General features: G+C 56.9%; 1 protein-coding gene and 1 long non-coding RNA gene across 2 annotated transcripts; one reads left to right on the top strand and one right to left on the bottom strand.

Moving 5' to 3' along the window:
* The first annotated feature begins 2,699 nt into the window (after positions 1-2,699).
* Positions 2,700-6,943, top strand: UBALD2 (UBA like domain containing 2). Its single transcript, XM_065852274.2, has 3 exons — positions 2,700-2,925; positions 3,506-3,568; positions 5,834-6,943. The coding sequence occupies exons 1-3, from the start codon at positions 2,806-2,808 to the stop codon at positions 6,152-6,154; spliced, it is 504 nt and encodes a 167-aa protein (XP_065708346.1). The 5' UTR covers positions 2,700-2,805; the 3' UTR covers positions 6,155-6,943.
* Positions 6,944-7,916: 973 nt separating this feature from the next.
* Positions 7,917-15,429, bottom strand: LOC139829387 (uncharacterized). Its single transcript, XR_011741844.1, has 3 exons — positions 15,028-15,429; positions 14,795-14,907; positions 7,917-14,613 (listed from the first exon to the last, which is right to left on the bottom strand). It is a non-coding gene; the product is annotated as an uncharacterized lncRNA (long non-coding RNA).
* Positions 15,430-16,774: the final 1,345 nt, after the last annotated feature.

A 16,774-nucleotide genomic window follows, 5' to 3' on the forward strand; every position in this document is an offset into this window, starting at 1 on the left:
TGGGACCTGTGGCCCTGGCTGTGACACTGTGTCCACACCGCTGGATGTCACACCCGAGTGGGTGCCAGCATTGGCCAAAGAGGAGCCGAGGGTGAAATCCACGCTGGGAGCTCTGGCTCTCGGTGCGGGAGCCCTAAGACCCCAGGGGCTGATCCCTGCTCACCCCAACACACATTTTGGGGAGCCTGTTCTGCAGATGCATCATTCAAAAACCGAGCCCAGCCCAGCATTGCTGAGCCACCTGTGTGGCCCCGCTCCCCAGCCTCGCTCCAGCCAGCGACAGCAGCGAGAAACGCGAGCCTGGGAGAGGGAGCCAGCACATTTCATTACCGGCACACAACAGACTGCAGGGTTTTAGTGCAGATAATAATTCAAAGTTATCCCCGTGCAGATCCATAACCCAGCAGTCATTACACGCAGAGCTGCTGCCTGCATGCACGGCTTGTGTGTTGTTTTTTTTTACAGCAGTGTATTACTGCAGCAGAGGATTTTGTAGGACAGTGCCGCAGTGGAGCACAGGCAGGAGCTGGGTGACGATATGGCTTCAAGGGCAGGTTCCCTCCCAAGCCTGCCCAGCTGCAACCATGCCAGACCCCGGCACGGGAAAAGCCAGGACAAACCCCAGCGGGGCTGTTGTGAGAGGGAATCCAGTGCACACAGAAAAAGCAACGGTTACCCCCAAAATGCACCTGCTGCTGGACAAGATGTAAGCCTGAAGCGCTCGTGCTGCCCAGCTGTGGGACGTGGTGCATGTGTTTGGCACGGAAAGGGGTTCCTGCTTCTGCTGCCTTTTGCTGAGAGGGAAACTGAGGCACAAGAGGGTGCAGCAGTTTGCTCAAAGGTTAAACAGGAGAGTGAGTAGTTCTCCCACAGCAGCAAATGTTTGTCCATGTACCCAGTATGCCCAGTCCAATCCCAGTTCCTCCAGCAGTCACTGGCACCCACCACAGACCCAACAACGCACTGCTGGGCTTGCTCCGATCCCAGTTCTGTGCAGCCCCACGGAGAGGCTGCCACAGCCCTTGGGGGTGCAAGGGCTGGGCCCTTCATTAGCAGGTGCTGAGCCCCTAAATAGGGCTGCCACATCATCAGCCCTCCCGACTGGATCCCGGAGAGGCTCCTGGCTGGGAAGGTGGAGTGAGGTGTTAGGAGGGGTGACTCCTCACCCCCCGCGGGGTGTCAGAGCAGCATGTCTGCCAGGGAGGATTGAAACACATCTCAGGCAGGATCAAGCTAGGGAAGGGTGATGATGAATCCTGCCCTTGCTGCAAATTCTGTCCCAAAAAGAGGCTTTTCCACCAGCTGGGAAAAGTGTGGTAGGAAACAGTGAGGTGTTTGCAGCAGCCAGGCTAAGCACCGAGCTTCATTTTGAAGGACTGAATGTCCTGCCTGCTCTTCCAAATGTCACCGATGCTGTTTTATCATGGTCTCAGTCGCCTGTTGCCTGTGCAAGCCCCACTGGTTTCTGAGCGAGGGCCCACAAGCAGCATTTCCCAGGTTTTACAGACAGACACTACCCAAGGCCGGTTGCTCGCAGCTTTGCTAACTCAGCTAGAAGCCGAGCTGTGCTCACAAGCGGGTGTTTCTGTCAAGCAGGAGGTCCTGAGTGCTCTCTGGGGCTCCATGTAAACTGCACACAGGATGCAATCAGGCTTGGGGTTCCAGCTTTTACTGGAATTGCTCCTCTCACACATCCACCTGCCTCAGGGGTGGGTTGGGGGAGCACCATGTGCTGTCCTTCATGGGACCATCAGGACTTTGTGAAATCCCTTGCACGGTGGTTCCCATGGGGGCAACCAGCCACAGATGCTGCTTCTGAAGTCTCCATCCCTCTCCCTCGGCTGACTCGTCACCACCATCATGTCCAAACCTCTGAGAGCTCTTTCTCAGCTCAGTCTGCTTTCACACTGCCTATTTGCAATGTCCCCAATTGGTTTTGGTTTTCAATGTGGCTTTGCCCTTTTTAATTAAACAACTCCAGGTGTGCACAGGTCTCACACAGTCCTCAAACCCAACAGGGGGAGATGGGGCAGGGGACTTGCATGCCCCTGCAGGCTGTGGCTGAGAGTCACGAGGATTTTAAACATTATATTACCTACCAAACAAACAAACAAACCAACCCACCCCTCAAACCCGGAGGCTCTGCCTGAGCCCCTCCCGGCAAGGCCTTGCTATGGGAGGGGAGACACGGCTGAACTCAGGTCAGGTCGCCCCTCCTGCCCTCCAATCTCAGGCTGGGGGTCCTGCGCGGTGGACAACGGGGTTCCCTGGAAGGGTGGGACAGCAGAGAGAGCCCTGCTGGGGGCAGCCACGGCGGCGTGAATGGAGGACACCTCCCCCGGAGCAGCCCGGAGCAGCCCCCAGCCCCGGGACACTCGCAAAGCGGCTGCTCCCCCCCGCGCCTCTCAATGAACCTCCTCAATGAACGTGACGTCACCAACGCCTTCCGAAAAAAACTCAACGCGCCCAATCAGCGCTCGAGCCTCTCCTTCCGCTGGCCGCCCCGCCCTCCCCGAGGGTCGCGGACCAATAACAGCGCGGTCTGCAGCCAAAACACAAGCATCGACCAATAGGAAGGCGGCAGGGCGGGGCGCGGCGCCGGGGCAGCTGGAAGATTCGAACCGAACACCCGTCGGGGCGGGTGGCGCGGCGGCAGCCAATCAGGGCGCGGGGGCGGGGCGGTTCCGTGTACCCCCCGCTCCGTGCCCCCCCGGGTCCCTCCGCCGCCCCCCGGTGTCGGCGCGGCGCGGGGCGGCGGGCGCGCTCCGGGCAGCGCTCGGCGGGGTTCCCCCCCCCGGCCCGGTCATGTCGGTGAACATGGAGGAGCTGCGGCACCAGGTGATGATCAACCAGTTCGTGCTGGCGGCCGGTTGCGCCGCCGACCAGGCCAAGCAGCTGCTGCAGGCGGCCCACTGGCAGTTCGAGGTACGGGCCACGGCCCCCCCCGCGCTGCAAACCGGGAGCCGCCATCTCCCCCGTCCCCCGCCCCCCCCGCCACCCCCCTGCCCGCAGAGCCCCGGGGCGGAAGGCGGACGGGATCGTCGGCCTCGCCGCGGCCCCACCGACACGCGTGGCTGCGCCGCTGGCCCCCCCAGTACCCACGCTGGGGGGGGGGAACCGGCCCCGAGCTCCCCCCGGTCTATTTATATCGTCACCCGAGCTGCGGCCCAGCGCCCGACGCCGGGGGTTCCTCCTCCCCCACCGCCGAGCTGGGGCCGCGGGGGGCCCGCTGGGGGGGGCGTGTAAACAAGGGGGTGGGCTGCACCCTTCCGCGTGGGGAGCCCCTGAACGAGGGGGGAACACGATCCCGAGTGGGTCGGGTGAAGGGCAGCACCAGGCCCCCCCCTGCCATAAGTCCGGTGGGGGGCGCACCCGTGGGTGTCCCCCCGGGGCGGTCCCAGGAGGGGTAAGGGGAGCAGAGGGGCTGCGGGTGGGCTGGGTGGGGGGCGTGTTTTCCTTCCCCCTTTGTCTCGGGTGGGTTGGGGCTGACGGCTTGTCCCCACAGACGGCCCTGAGCGCCTTCTTCCAGGAGACCAACATTCCCAGCAGCCACCACCCCCCCCAGATGGTAAGTGGGACCTGCTTCCTCTTGGCCCCCCACTCCATCCCAGACCCCGCCACCCCCTCCCCAACCCCCGATTATCCCCAAAACCACCTTTAAAACCCCCCTAGCCGCTGCCAACCACCCCCCAAGCCCCCCCACCTACAACCACCACCCAGCTCAGGACCCCCCAACTTTGCCCTGGGTCCCCCCAGAGGGGTCCGCAGCCCCGCCGGGCGCGGAGCTGTCAGCTGCCCTGCCAGCCATATTGCTCCGCGCCCGGAGGAACACGCAGCCGGCGAATGTAAACACGAGCTAAAATGTCTGCCAGGAAATAGTTTGGCTCCCCGAGCATCGCGCTGGAAGTTGGGCTCCCCGAGCCCAGGGGGGGGACACAACATTTTCACACCCCCCCCCCTTTCACCAAACACCACTTGACCTTGGCCGAGGGCACGTCCCCTTGGCCGAGGGGAGGAAGTTATTCCTCTCCGGATGGTTTTGTTGTGTTTTTTGTTTCATTTTTAATTTTTTTTTTTCATGTTGAGGGAACTAAATGGTGCTGTGCACGGGGAAGGAGCACGTCTGGGCTGAGCCTATGTATACATATATGTGTGTGTGTATATATATATATTTGTTTTTTTCCCTTTTCTCCTGCCATCAGAAAATCACCAGCCAGCCTTTCATCATGCATTCTCACAGAAACTCATTTTGCTGGCTGGCTCGCGCTTAAACCCCTTTTATTTTAATTCCTCCTCCCCTTGCGCACTTTCTTGCCGCCCGGGGATGGCCAGCATAGGGTCATCTCACAGAAACCCCCTTTCCCGGTGGCAGATGGGCCGGGAGGAGCTGCCGGCCGGATCCAGGCCTCGCCGCCGTGTTTCCACACCAGAAGCCCGGTGGGGCGATTCCTGCCGGAAGCAGGACACGGAACCCGCCCGCTCCCCATCATCCAACAGGACCCAACCTCCCACCCCATCGCCCCCACCCTGCACAGCACCGAGGGTCCGGAGCTGCACATCTCTCCCCCTCCCCGCGGTGTATTCTAACACCTGTGGTCACAAAATACCTTTGCTCACCGAATACTCCCACCGTGCATTTTTTTGGTGCTATAACCCCCCAAAGCACACTGGTCCAGGTTAAAATGCCCCACGCAGCTTTCCGGTTGCAGTTTCTGTTTCTTTTTCAAGCAGCAGAGAACAAAGCTGCGAGCAGGGCGTGGGGTGGCACATCCTTTCACCCCCATGGAGAAGGGGGTCCCTGCACGTGGTGAACCCCCCCAGGTCCAGGAAGGGACTCACCGGAGCTGTTTGGTGTGTTTTAGCATCAGCTCGTGCTGGGATAGACCCTCTGACGGCCAACCAGCTCCTTAATAAAAGTGTGTTGGAGGAGGAAGGCAATAATTACACAGTTTTTTTTTTAAAAAAAATTATTTTAAGAATGAATTTTGCAACCACCAGCCCAGAAGCTCAGAGCCGTGTCCCCCTCCAGCACGGTGTCTGACCTCAGCCGATATCTGGTGTGTGTGTGTATGGCTGTGGTGGTGTTTGCTTTTTCCAAAACACAGTCACTCAGAGTTTTTCACTTTTGGTTGGTTTTGTTTATAGGGGTTTTGTTTGTTTGGGGTTTTTGTTTGTTTGGTTTGGTTTTGTTTTGCAACAAGTATCTTTTCAGATACTGCCAAACTTTTATTTAAAGAAATTTAAAGAAAAAAGCTGGCTTTCCACCACTTTGAGGTGAGCTCTGAAATGGGTTCTCCCAAACTCCATGTGTGGTGAGGGATGAACACCCCCAGCTCACCACGAACCCCTTTGGTGTTTTGGTGGCAGCCTGGCCATGGTTGCATTTTTGGGGTGCATGAGCTCCCCCATCCTCTGCCAGCACCATCACTAAGGATGGCTGGGATGGGGATGAAGAGGAACCTGGAAGAGGGATTCGGGGGTTTGTGCATGCTGGGGAACAGCTGGGGCTGGAGCAGCTGGTATCAGAGCAGCGTCCCCCTCCCTAAACCCGCTGCACCCCAGTGCTTTGAGCACCCTGATGATCCAAATTGTCCTTTCCAGCCCGAACTGGCCCTGCCTGGGCTGGAGACCCTCCCCAGGCAGCCCCCACGCCTTGGTGGGGAGCCACCCAGACCCTGCAGCGCTGGGTACCCCAATATCTGCCAGAGCTGGGCTCTGAGCATCCCTTGGTGTGGGATGCAGCCAGGATCTCCAGTGATGGGGAGGTTGGCAGGTTGGGACTCCAAAAACATCCATGACCCATCTGACACCCCCGTGCTCTTTTCCCCCACAGATGTGCACCCCCAGCAACACGCCAGCCACGCCGCCCAACTTCCCGGACGCTCTGGCCATGTTCTCCAAGCTGCGAACCTCCGAGAGCCTGCAGAGCAGCAACAGCCCCATCACCTCCATGGCCTGTTCCCCCCCCGGGAGCTTCAGCCCTTTCTGGGCTTCCTCACCCCCCAACCACCAGCCCGCGTGGCTGCCCCCCTCCTCACCCACCGCCCACGGCCTCCACCACCACCTGCACCACCCGCAGCCCGCCTGGCCCCCCACCCCCCCGCCCGCTGCCCCCCCACAGAAAGCCATGGCCACCATGGACGGCCAGAGATAAGACTGGGTTGGTGGAGGTGGGGGGGTCTGGGGGGTCCCGGGCCAGGGCGTTGGGAGCGGGGGCTCCCCTGAGAAACGCACTGGAAGAATTTTCTAGGTTTTATTGTTATTTTTAAGGTGGGGGGGGCACACACTGCTGGGGAGGGCACTGGCCCTTGAGACCCTCTAGCTGGTCTTTTCTCTCCCCCCCTTTTTTTAAAATATATAACTATAATATATAAATATATCTAATGTATATAAATCCAGAGAGAAGGAGCAGCAGCATAGGGGTGGGTGCTGGGTGGGGGGGTTTCCTATGGCCCCCCCTCCCACCTGCATCGCTGCAGCAGGGCAGGAGAGGGAAGGGGGAGAAATAACAAAAAAATAAATGGAGGCAGCTGTCAGCACCCCAGATCATGGCTATGGGGGCACCCTGGATTGGGGGCACAGAGCCACTGGGCCCCCCTGGCTCTGGATTTTCCAGACCCTTGTTGAAGTCCCCAAAGCGCTCCCCTCCTCTGGCTCCCAAAATTCAGCCCAGCTTCTTGCACAGCCCCCCCGGGACCCCTCACCCCATCCTCCCTTGACACCCCCAGAGCCCGAGGGGACTGAACAAGGTGATGTCCCCCCTATCACTGCAACTGCCACTCATGGCCCTTCCCAGGGGAGGGGGGAGCTGAGGGGGGTTTTTTAGTTTTGAAATCAATCTTGCTTAAAAAAAGAAAACAAAAAAAAAAAAGAAAAAAATACAAAAATAGGTTGAAGGTTTTTTATTAATTTAAAAATAATAAAAATAATTAAAAAAAAAAAATCACTTTTTTAACCCCAGCTGTCCCTGCCTTTTCTCTGTGATGGGAGGATGTTCCTGGTGGGGAGGGAGGGGGGCCCTGGTAACAGGGGTGAGCCCCCCCATGTCACAGCATCACCAGTGGGGATGGGGCCCAAGTCCCCCCCGCTACCTGCAGCAGCCACCGCTGCCGTCCCCACTATGGGACAGAGGGGACACCTCAGAGCCGTGGGAAGCAGGGGGGGGCTGTGCCAGCACAGCAAAGACCCCCATGTGCCAGGGTGCAGCCAAAGCCCCATCCCCACACCCTCACCAAATGCCACCCAAGTGTCCCCTGCCGCTGATGAGCCACCAGCCCCAGAGCGTGGCGGGACCCTGACTCCCCACAGCCACTTCTAGTTTAGTTGTTTAGTCTCAGAACTAAATTAAAATTCAGTAGATACTCAGCTCCTACTGTGAACATAATTAACTGGGGTATAAAAAAACACAAAACAGGACCACAGCAGCTGCAGATGCCGCAAGTTTGGTGCCCTACAGGATGTCCCCAACTATGGGGTGTCCCCAGCCGGGCAGTGCCATGCCAGGGGACAGGGCTCAGCTGGGAGGGATGGCTGTGCCACCGTTCTCAAAAGCCATTTGATTTGCAGGGGGGTGGGTGTTCTGAGAAATGCTGTTGGGTGGGGGGGTTTTGACACCATCTGCATGACCCAACCTGAGCAGCTGAGACCTTCTGGCTCTGTGCAACATGCAGCACACCCAAGTGTCCCTGACACCCTCCAGGAGCAGGTCCCAGAGCTGCTGGTGGCACGTCCTGTGCTCCAGAGCCCCCGCAGCTCCTGCCCCCGGCCTTGGCTCAGGGCTGCAACTGGGAACATACACAGGAGATCATTTAGCTCTTCTCAGGCCAAACACTGGACACAAATAATGTTATTGCAGTCAATCTAAAAGCAGCCTGCTAGCTGTCCTAAGTCTCTAACTGCATGAAGAAAATAAACTATTTCAGTTAATCCAACACAGTCCACCCTTTATTATGTATCATTTACATCATGCTGAAGTTTTACTCTAATTACTACTTTTATATAAATGTATACATACACATACAGATACCATTCCCTTAGTCCATGGCCATCCCTTCAAAACACTGAGTTCACGACTTCAGGCTTCATCCATCGCAACAGTCTCCCAAGGCAGGACAGAGAGTGGATCTGGTGGGGCTTGTGCCTGTGGTCTGTGGGTTCAAGATGCCAACCCCAAAGAAGTTTCTAGGTGCTGCTCGTTCAAGTCAGCTCTGGTTCCATCACCACTGCGCTCATCTAAAAAATCCTTACATAATATTCTCGGTATGGTGTGCAGCATTATGGAGCAATGAACAGGGTACAGTTCAACATTAAGTATTCTCTCCCAGAACCAATCCCTGAGGTACACACTGGACTTCTCCATCCTTTGTCAACACCCGCCAAACGTCCCCAGGTCCCTGAGCAGCAGCAATCCCACGGGTGGGTTTGCCTTTGCCAAGGCAGGAGCACCCCAGCTGCCTTCCCTGCCCCACACTCCATACAATGCATGGGGACCCAATCCCCTCCCACACCTCGTGCAGTTCTAACTGGGCAGGCCAGGCTCCATTGAAATGGTGAAATATTCCCATGATATGCATGATCCCTGCACCAAACCACCATGACAGAGCCTAACTAGATCTGCAGCTTTTTTGTACTGCCAGCAGATTGTGAAAGTACAGTATAAAAACCATCCTTACGGAGAGATCTTTGCATTTTAGGCTTAGTGTAAGTGTGTCAAGTAGCTGGGGTTTTCGTTTGGGCCTAATCTCAAAGGTCTGATGGCTTTCCTCCTCGTCTGAAGACGAATGTGGTAGAAAATACAAAGCAAAAGAAGTCCTGCAGCCTAGCCTTGCCTTGCCATATCTCCTTCTCATCCTGTTCTCAGTAACCCCTCGTCTGGCTGGATGTCTCCTCTTTCACTCTCCTGCTTCCTGGCTCTTTTCTTTCAATTCCTCCATTTCAGTCCTGCATCGCCGCACCAGTTTTTCCTCTTCCCTCCCTTTGTCTGCTCCCTTCGCTTTTTCCCTCTCTCCCATATCCCTCTTCCCTCTAGTGCTGACCAAACACGTACAACTGCGCAATGGAAACCCCATTTTTCAGGGTTCCACCGCCCACTGCCCTTAATGGAGTTTTTAGCAGCCCATTTTACTGCCCCATCACCCAGAGGCTGGTGCATGGCAGAGGGTGTGATACACCCACACAGTGCCACACTCTGGCCGTCTCTGAGCTTGTTTCAGACATGAGCCCCATTTTGAGACTCAGTTCTTTCTGGGGTGCTGTGTCACCACAGCCCTTGCTGTCCATGGCCCAGAACAGTGTTCTGGGCAGTGGCATTGGGCACAGGGCATCTTTCTGGCCACCCAGTGGTTGCTTCCACCATTGTCAGCACATGGTGCTTACCTTGGCGGGTTTGTGGGAACCAAACCACCAGTAGCACCTAACAGCCTGGTCCCCAAGAGCAAAGCGATGCCGCTGTTGGGTCACGGTTGCACTGGGGCAACTGGTCCCTGTGGTGGAGCTGGAGAGAGGAGGGGGAACATGGTGGGTGACCCTGGGCTGGATCCCGTCCACAAGCCCAAGGGCTCCCCTCGAGACAGCGGGGGCTGGGAGCACTGACTCCACACCTCACCTCTACCTGCAGCTGCTTGGCTGCCTCTGTCACCAACTTATGCACCTACTCGGGCCACAAACTGCTCCAGCTCAGCCTGGGTCAGCTCCTGCTGCTCCCCCAACTCCTTCACTCTGCCTTTACCTTCTGCCACTTGGGCCTGGCCAGTGACACAGGGGCAGGCTTAGCCTTCGTGGGGATGTACCTCACCACCAAACTGGGATGGTCCCAGGCCCCCAGGGTCCCTCGCAGCCCTGTGGGGTAGGAAACCCTCTCCCATTCTTTTACCCCCGCTGTTGGCTCATCTCGCAGCTGCACTCTGCTCTTCTGCCAGCTCCAGTCACCCTCAGCTTTTTAAGAGCATCCTCCACCTTCCTGATCTGGGAACAGCGGTGAAGCGAGTGAGGGCACAGCCCCCTGTGTCGTTCTGGCACAGCAGCCCTTTGGCTGCCCCCTCCCTGCCCAAACTGCACCTGGCATCCCCACAGCCCTCTCGGGGACTGCTGCCAGCTAAACTTCTCCTCCTCTCTCTGGAGCTCCCTGGCCGGGTCCTGCATGGAGGACACCTGGCCCCACAGGTTGGCCGGGATCCTGGCGATGCCCTCCTGGCCAAGACAGACATGGTCCACACGAACGTGCTGTCAGTGAGGGTGTCTCACCCTCGGTGCCAGGCTCCGAGCATGACGAGCCTCTGAGCCAGGGTGTCCCCACACCGAACAACCCCCGCCAGCTTCCCCCGTGCTCTCACTTCTTACTGGGAAGCATCAACGCAGGTTCTCAAACTCAGTACATTCTGCTTTTGCAGCTTTAAGTTGCCCACATCGCTCCCGCACCAGGGTACCACAGTAGCACGAGCTGGGACAACCAGCAGAACAGGGCCAGTGCTCCGCCAAAGCCACCACTGTCTTCATCGCACTCACTTCCTAATCCCAGCACCATCGTCACCCTCTGGTGGCAGTGCCTTCTCCTGGACCTGCCCCCTGAGGCTCTTCCACCACTCCTCCAGGTGGTGACACCCTCAGCCATCTACCACAGGATGGGACATCACAGTCCCCAGGTGTAGAAAGCCAGAAGCAGGGGGGTCCCTTCCACACAAAGCCTTCCAACATAAAAGATGCCATGGTGGGGTAAAACTGCCTCCCCGCCAGCTAAGCACCCCTCACCTCCTCACCCCCTTCAAAAGCCTCCAGGAAAGGCATTTGGAACCTCTGCAGGGCTGTGAAGACATTTGGCGGGTTTTGTGGGAGCGTGATCCAATCGATCTGCCAGGCCTGCCCAGATTTGTATCTCAACCATCACACTCCATCTCACAGATGCTTTAACCATTTGGCTTGTTTAACTGCAGCACAACAGTGCTCATAGTTAAGCCCACCCCTCGATCACAAGCCTGTGCACATGTTCCATCTCTGGTGAACCGAGCCATGAGGGTTCACCGAGCTACAAATAGTTACCACTTCGCATCCACCTCAGCCACTTTCATTTTAGCAGCCACAACCCCCTGCTGGTTGTTTTCATGTTCCTCAGTGGCTCCATGTTTTGGCACATGAGCATCTACATGATGTTCTTTTCCAAGCAGGCTCTCTAGCCCAGCAGCAAGAGCGGCTGTTGCAAAAAGATGGACCCAATTTGGAATCACTGTATCTCTGCAACCAAAACCTGCCCATTAATGAACCTCTTATCACTTTGAAAGGGCATGACATAATTCGAAGTTATGGTTAGACACCTCTCCCAGCGCACAAGCAGTCAACGGCCTGGGTCATTCTCAAGACAGCGACCCTGCAACACAAGGCGTTTTGAAGTCTGCAATTCAGCAAGACCGAATCCGTAACTGCGGTGCAGCGCACCCTTCAAGGGCGTTTTAGCGTTGATCTGCCAATGCCGAAGAGCAGTCATCGTTGGTACTGACAATCTGAGGAAATGGGAAGAGCATACTGCGACCACACACTTGAGAAGAAAACATAACAGGAGTTCAAGAGTTTCCTGCATAACATGCACCAGTCCCCTTGTCCTGCCAGCCGAGAACTTGTGATCCCTTATTCCACTGTCCAGTGCGTGTTAAGGCTATGTTTCATCTTCAGGCCACATGGGTTGAACTTGGACAGGCCCTTTGTGCAGGTGATAAAATGTGCAGGAATTAGTGATGCCATGTTTCAGAATGCGGAGGACAACAGCTTCTGCCATGCTTGATTTTTAGCGGTGAAGCGGCATTTCATCTACGTGGACAAGGTACCCGTCACAATGTGCACATATAATGATCAGATGATCCACACAAAACTGTAGAGCACGAGCACAGTTCTCCAGAAGTGAACATCTTGTGCTGCTTCCCAAAGAAAGGTCTACAGCCTTTTTTCATGAAAACACACTTATGGGGCAAAGGTATCTGGAAATGCTGCAGAACTGGCTTTTTCCACAACTTAAACAAGATCCTGGTTAAGTCCTTTCTTGCCAACAGGGAACACTGCCACATTGGCGCCTGCAGGTCTGACGTTTTCTAAATGGGTCACACGGGACTCCAAGACTTGGCACTACAGTCCTGGCCCCTAAGATCTCCCAACATCACACCTGTGACTTCTTGTAGGAGTACGTCAAAGACAGTCTTTCTGTGCCACCATCAGATGACCTCAAGACAGAACCACAGCAGCAGGGACCTCAGGAGAAGACGACACTTTGAGAGGGATTTGGGATTCAATGATCACCTCTATGTTGTCCGCAAGGTAGGTAAAGGGAACATGGAGCATTTATGGAGGCGTTACTAAAACTTGCTAACTCAAGCCATTTGCCAACTTCTGTTTAACTGTAGAGTGTTGCCATTGTGAAACACAGTTCTTTGAAACTGGGTCCATCTTTTTGAAACACCCTCTAAATACACCATCAGCTCAAGCCTGACTGTGTAGGCCAATGCTATGCAACCCAACAAAGCCATGACTTTAGACCAACCTGCAGAGGTTATGAACTGCACATCAACAGTAACAAAAGCATCCATCCCAAAAAAGGCATCACAGGGTACAATTCCCAGAGAAAACACAAGTTTTGCACCAGCGTCTTTCAAGCCAATGTAACAAATGCAATTTGCTTTCACACTGCTAGATGGCCCCCGAAGCACAGAAATCTGTCATTATCTCAACCCTTTCGAGCTGACAGCCTGCCTGGAACAGCAGCAGTGCAAAGGCCAAATCTCATCCCGTCTGGGCCCACGCTGCATCACGAAGAGACTGTTGAGGTTTAAACGCAAGCAGCAATCAAACCCCCAAGAGCTGCTCACTCACCCACCCACTCCCTGAGTAGGGTAGGGAATTGAAAGGGATAAACTCACGGGTTGAAATAAAGACAGCTTAATAAGCCAACAAAATAGTAGTAATACACTACTACAATAACAACATAGAAGTTATCAGTGCAAACTCTCCCAAACCACCAGCAGCACCAAACAGCCTGGTCCCCAAGAGCAAAGCGATGCCGCTGTTGGGTCACGGTTGCACTGGGGCAACTGGTCCCTGTGGTGGAGCTGGAGGGAGGCGGGGGGACATGGTGGGTGACCCTGGGCCGGATCCCGTCCACAAGCCCAAGGCCTCCTCTCGAGCCAGCGGGGGCTGGGAGCACTGACTCCACACCTCACCTCTACCTGCAGCTGCTTGGCTGCCTCTGTCACCAACTTATGCACCTACTCGGGCCACAAACTGCTCCAGCTCAGCCTGGGTCAGCTCCTGCTGCTCCCCCAACTCCTTCACTCTGCCTTTACCTTCTGCCACTTGGGCCTGGCCAGTGACACAGGGGCAGGCTTAGCCTTCGTGGGGATGTACCTCACCACCAAACTGGGATGGTCCCAGGCTCCCAGGGTCCCTCGCAGCCCTGTGGGGTAGGAAACCCTCTCCCATTCTTTTACCCCGGCTGTTGGCTCATCTGGCAGCTGCACTTTGCTTTTCTGCCAGCCCCAGCCACCCTCAGCTTTTTAAGAGCATCCTCCACCTTCCTGATCTGGGAACAGCGCTGAAGCGAGTGAGGGCACAGCCCCCTGTGTCGTTCTGGCACAGCAGCCCTTTGGCTGCCCCCTCCCTGCCCAAACTGCACCTGGCATCCCCACAGCCCTCTCGGGGACTGCTGCCAGCTAAACTTCTCCTCCTCTCTCTGGAGCTCCCTGGCCGGGTCCTGCATGGAGGACACCTGGCCCCACAGGTTGGCCAGGATCCTGGCGATGCCCTCCTGGCCAAGACAGACATGGTCCACACGAACGTGCTGTCAGTGAGGGTGTCTCACCCTCGGTGCCAGGCTCCGAGCATGACGAGCCTCTGAGCCAGGGTGTCCCCACACCGAACAACCCCCGCCAGCTTCCCCCGTGCTCTCACTTCTTACTGGGAAGCATCAACGCAGGTTCTCAAACTCAGTACATTCTGCTTTTGCAGCTTTAAGTTGCCTACATCGCTCCCGCACCAGGGTACCACAGTAGCACGAGCTGGGACAACCAGCAGAACAGGGCCAGTGCTCCGCCAAAGCCACCACTGTCTTCATCGCACTCACTTCCTAATCCCAGCACCATCGTCACCCTCTGGTGGCAGTGCCTTCTCCTGGACCTGCCCCCTGAGGCTCTTCCACCGCTCCTCCAGGTGGTGACACCCTCAGCCATCTACCACAGGATGGGACATCACAGTCCCCAGGTGTAGACAGCCAGAAGTGGGGGGGGGTCCCTTCCACACAAAGCCTTCCAACACAAACGATGCCATGGTGGGGTAAAACTGCCTCCCAGCCAGCTAAGCACCCCTCACCTCCTCACCCCCTTCAAAAGCCTCCAGGGAAGGCATTTGGAACCTCTGCAGGGCTGTGAAGACATTTGCAGAGGACAAACCCTTAGTGGTCTCCAGCCTAAGGCGCACACAGGGCTCGCTGCCTGTGCTGCTGCCTGCACCTCCCCTAAACTTACAGCCTTTAGTGCAATCCGGCCTTTCCAGCATCAAAATGGGCGTCTGAGACTCAAAAGGCAGAAAGCAGTCAGTTTTCATCGCTGGCTCCAACTGTTTTATCAGGAGGGATCACCAGCACTGTGGAAGAGAAAGGCAGAGCTGCTCCACACTCCCAGTGCAGAACCTCCCCAGCAAAGGTGTTTGCAGCAGACGCCTTTGGCTTGGGAAGGTGGGGGGACACCAGGAGCCTCTGCAGCCGCCCTGCACAGATCCTGCTGCTCGGGGAGGGGAAAAGAAACTTGGAAGAGAAGGAACTTACTCCGTGATCCTCTTGGCCAGCTCGGTGCAGGCTGCCGTGAGTTGGCCGAGAAGACCCGGTAGCCACTTCTGGCTGCGTTCATCGCCAGAGAGTCGTGCAGCCCCGGCGGAGCTCTGAAGTGAGAAAAAAGAGATTTGTAAGGCAACGGCAGCTTCTGTAGCATCCTTTTCTTACTCCCTACTATGATTACCGCCCCTTAAGGGGTGGGTCGGAGGAGGGGAACCCATCGGTACCTGCAGTCTGCTGCTCCACTGCTCTGGCACAGTGTTAAGGGGCGGGAAATATGAAAATAAACCGGAGCAGCAGCGCTCCTGATGCGGGGAGTGTTCCTGTAGAGCAACCCCCCGGAATCCAGGCCTCGGCTCAGCCCGACCCAAACCCACCCCACGCTCACCCAGAGGCACCTCAGGCACCAGGGGACAAGTGACCCTAAGATGGGGGGATAAGCGGGCAGAAAGGGTTGCCTCTCGCTGGGGAAGGGGGGGGGGGGGGGGGGGGTGCTGAGAGGGGACGGAAAGTTTGGGAAAGGGGGAGAGGGCTTCCTGTGAGGCAGCGAGTCAAGAGGGTAAGTCCTCTCCCCTCACCCAACCAAGCGAGCTCCGCCACCTCGCCGGAGTGGGGCTGCTCGCGGCCGCCATCTTGTCCGCGGGGAGAGACCGCCCCCGCCGCCATCTTAGGTGAGGGCACAGCAGCCACGCTGTCCCCGCACAGCGGCAGACACGTTATCAGCCCGAACTGTGCCGACCAGTGCCAGTACCCGGAGAGGAAGCCTCAAAAGTGCGTAAACTCGCCTTCCTTAAGAGGTGCACCACCCGCACCCCGAGGGCGGCTCACAGTGCGACCAGCTCGCCCTTCTCCCCGGCGGTACGACGCACGACCTCACTGTGGCGGCTTCACCGCCCGCGTCCAACATGGCGGCCGCTGGGGCGGTGCGAGAGCCTCGCGCGAAGGTGTGCGGGCTGGAGCCGGCAGGCGCGGCCCGGGAGCCTCCAGCCGCTCTCCTCCCCGACCTCCCCCTTTTTAAAAAGTTGTATATCTAACGTATATAAATACAGAGAGAAGGAGCAGCAGCATGGAGGCGGCTGATGAATAGGAGGTGTTCCCTAAGCACACACACCCACACCCCTCTGTACACTCAGCAGGAAAAGGAAGGTGGGGAAGTAACAAAAAATAAAGGCACAAAGCTATCCTAGCTGAATCCGAGCTGTGCTCCTCCATCCCTTAAATGACAATTCCAAAGGCACATTACCCACTCACGAAAGCTGTGGGCTCTGCAGGGTACCCAGACGACACAACCGCTCACCTGGGGGGGGGGGGGGGGGGGCTCTCTGTCCAGGGAACTCCTCCAGGGCCTGCAGTCTGAGGACAACACTCCACCCCCGCTGCCCAAAACACACAGTGTGAGAAGGTCCCACAGGCTCCTTTTAAAGCCCAATGGAATCCGAGTTGGGCCCATATATGGTCAGTGGTCTAGAAGCTTCTCTGGACCGAGGTGTTTCATTAAATGAGGGTCCTGTCTGTCAGCCGAGGGGTGTGGATGTGACCAGAGGGTCCATCAGGCAGAACTTTCTGGTGCTTTCTCCTAACTGTGAAGTGCTGCAACATGGTGGATGTGGGTACCCCAGGTTCAGGCACGAAGCTGCTGTGTCCCCCCAGTTCTGGGTTCCCCCGACGCTCGTTGCATTGCCCAGAGCAAAGCGCTCCCCTCCTCGGGCTGCTGACAGTCAGCCCGGCTTCTTGCACAGCCCCCTGGTTGCCCCCTCACCCCGTCCCCCCAGTTAGTCCCTGGGGGTGTTTTTTAAGCCCATCGACACCTCACCCCCCCGTGATGCAGGATGGGCCTTTGCTGGCTCTGCCCTGGTGCCCACTGGTTTGCTCCCAGTGTTCCCTCTGGGGGGATCCTGGATACCACTGGATCCACCTGGGCACCCCAAAGCGACTTTTTAGCACTAATTTTTCCTCCTGAAACAGCAAACACAG

This window comes from Patagioenas fasciata, chromosome 18, assembly GCF_037038585.1.
Source record: "Patagioenas fasciata isolate bPatFas1 chromosome 18, bPatFas1.hap1, whole genome shotgun sequence".
NCBI lineage: Eukaryota > Metazoa > Chordata > Aves > Columbiformes > Columbidae > Patagioenas > Patagioenas fasciata.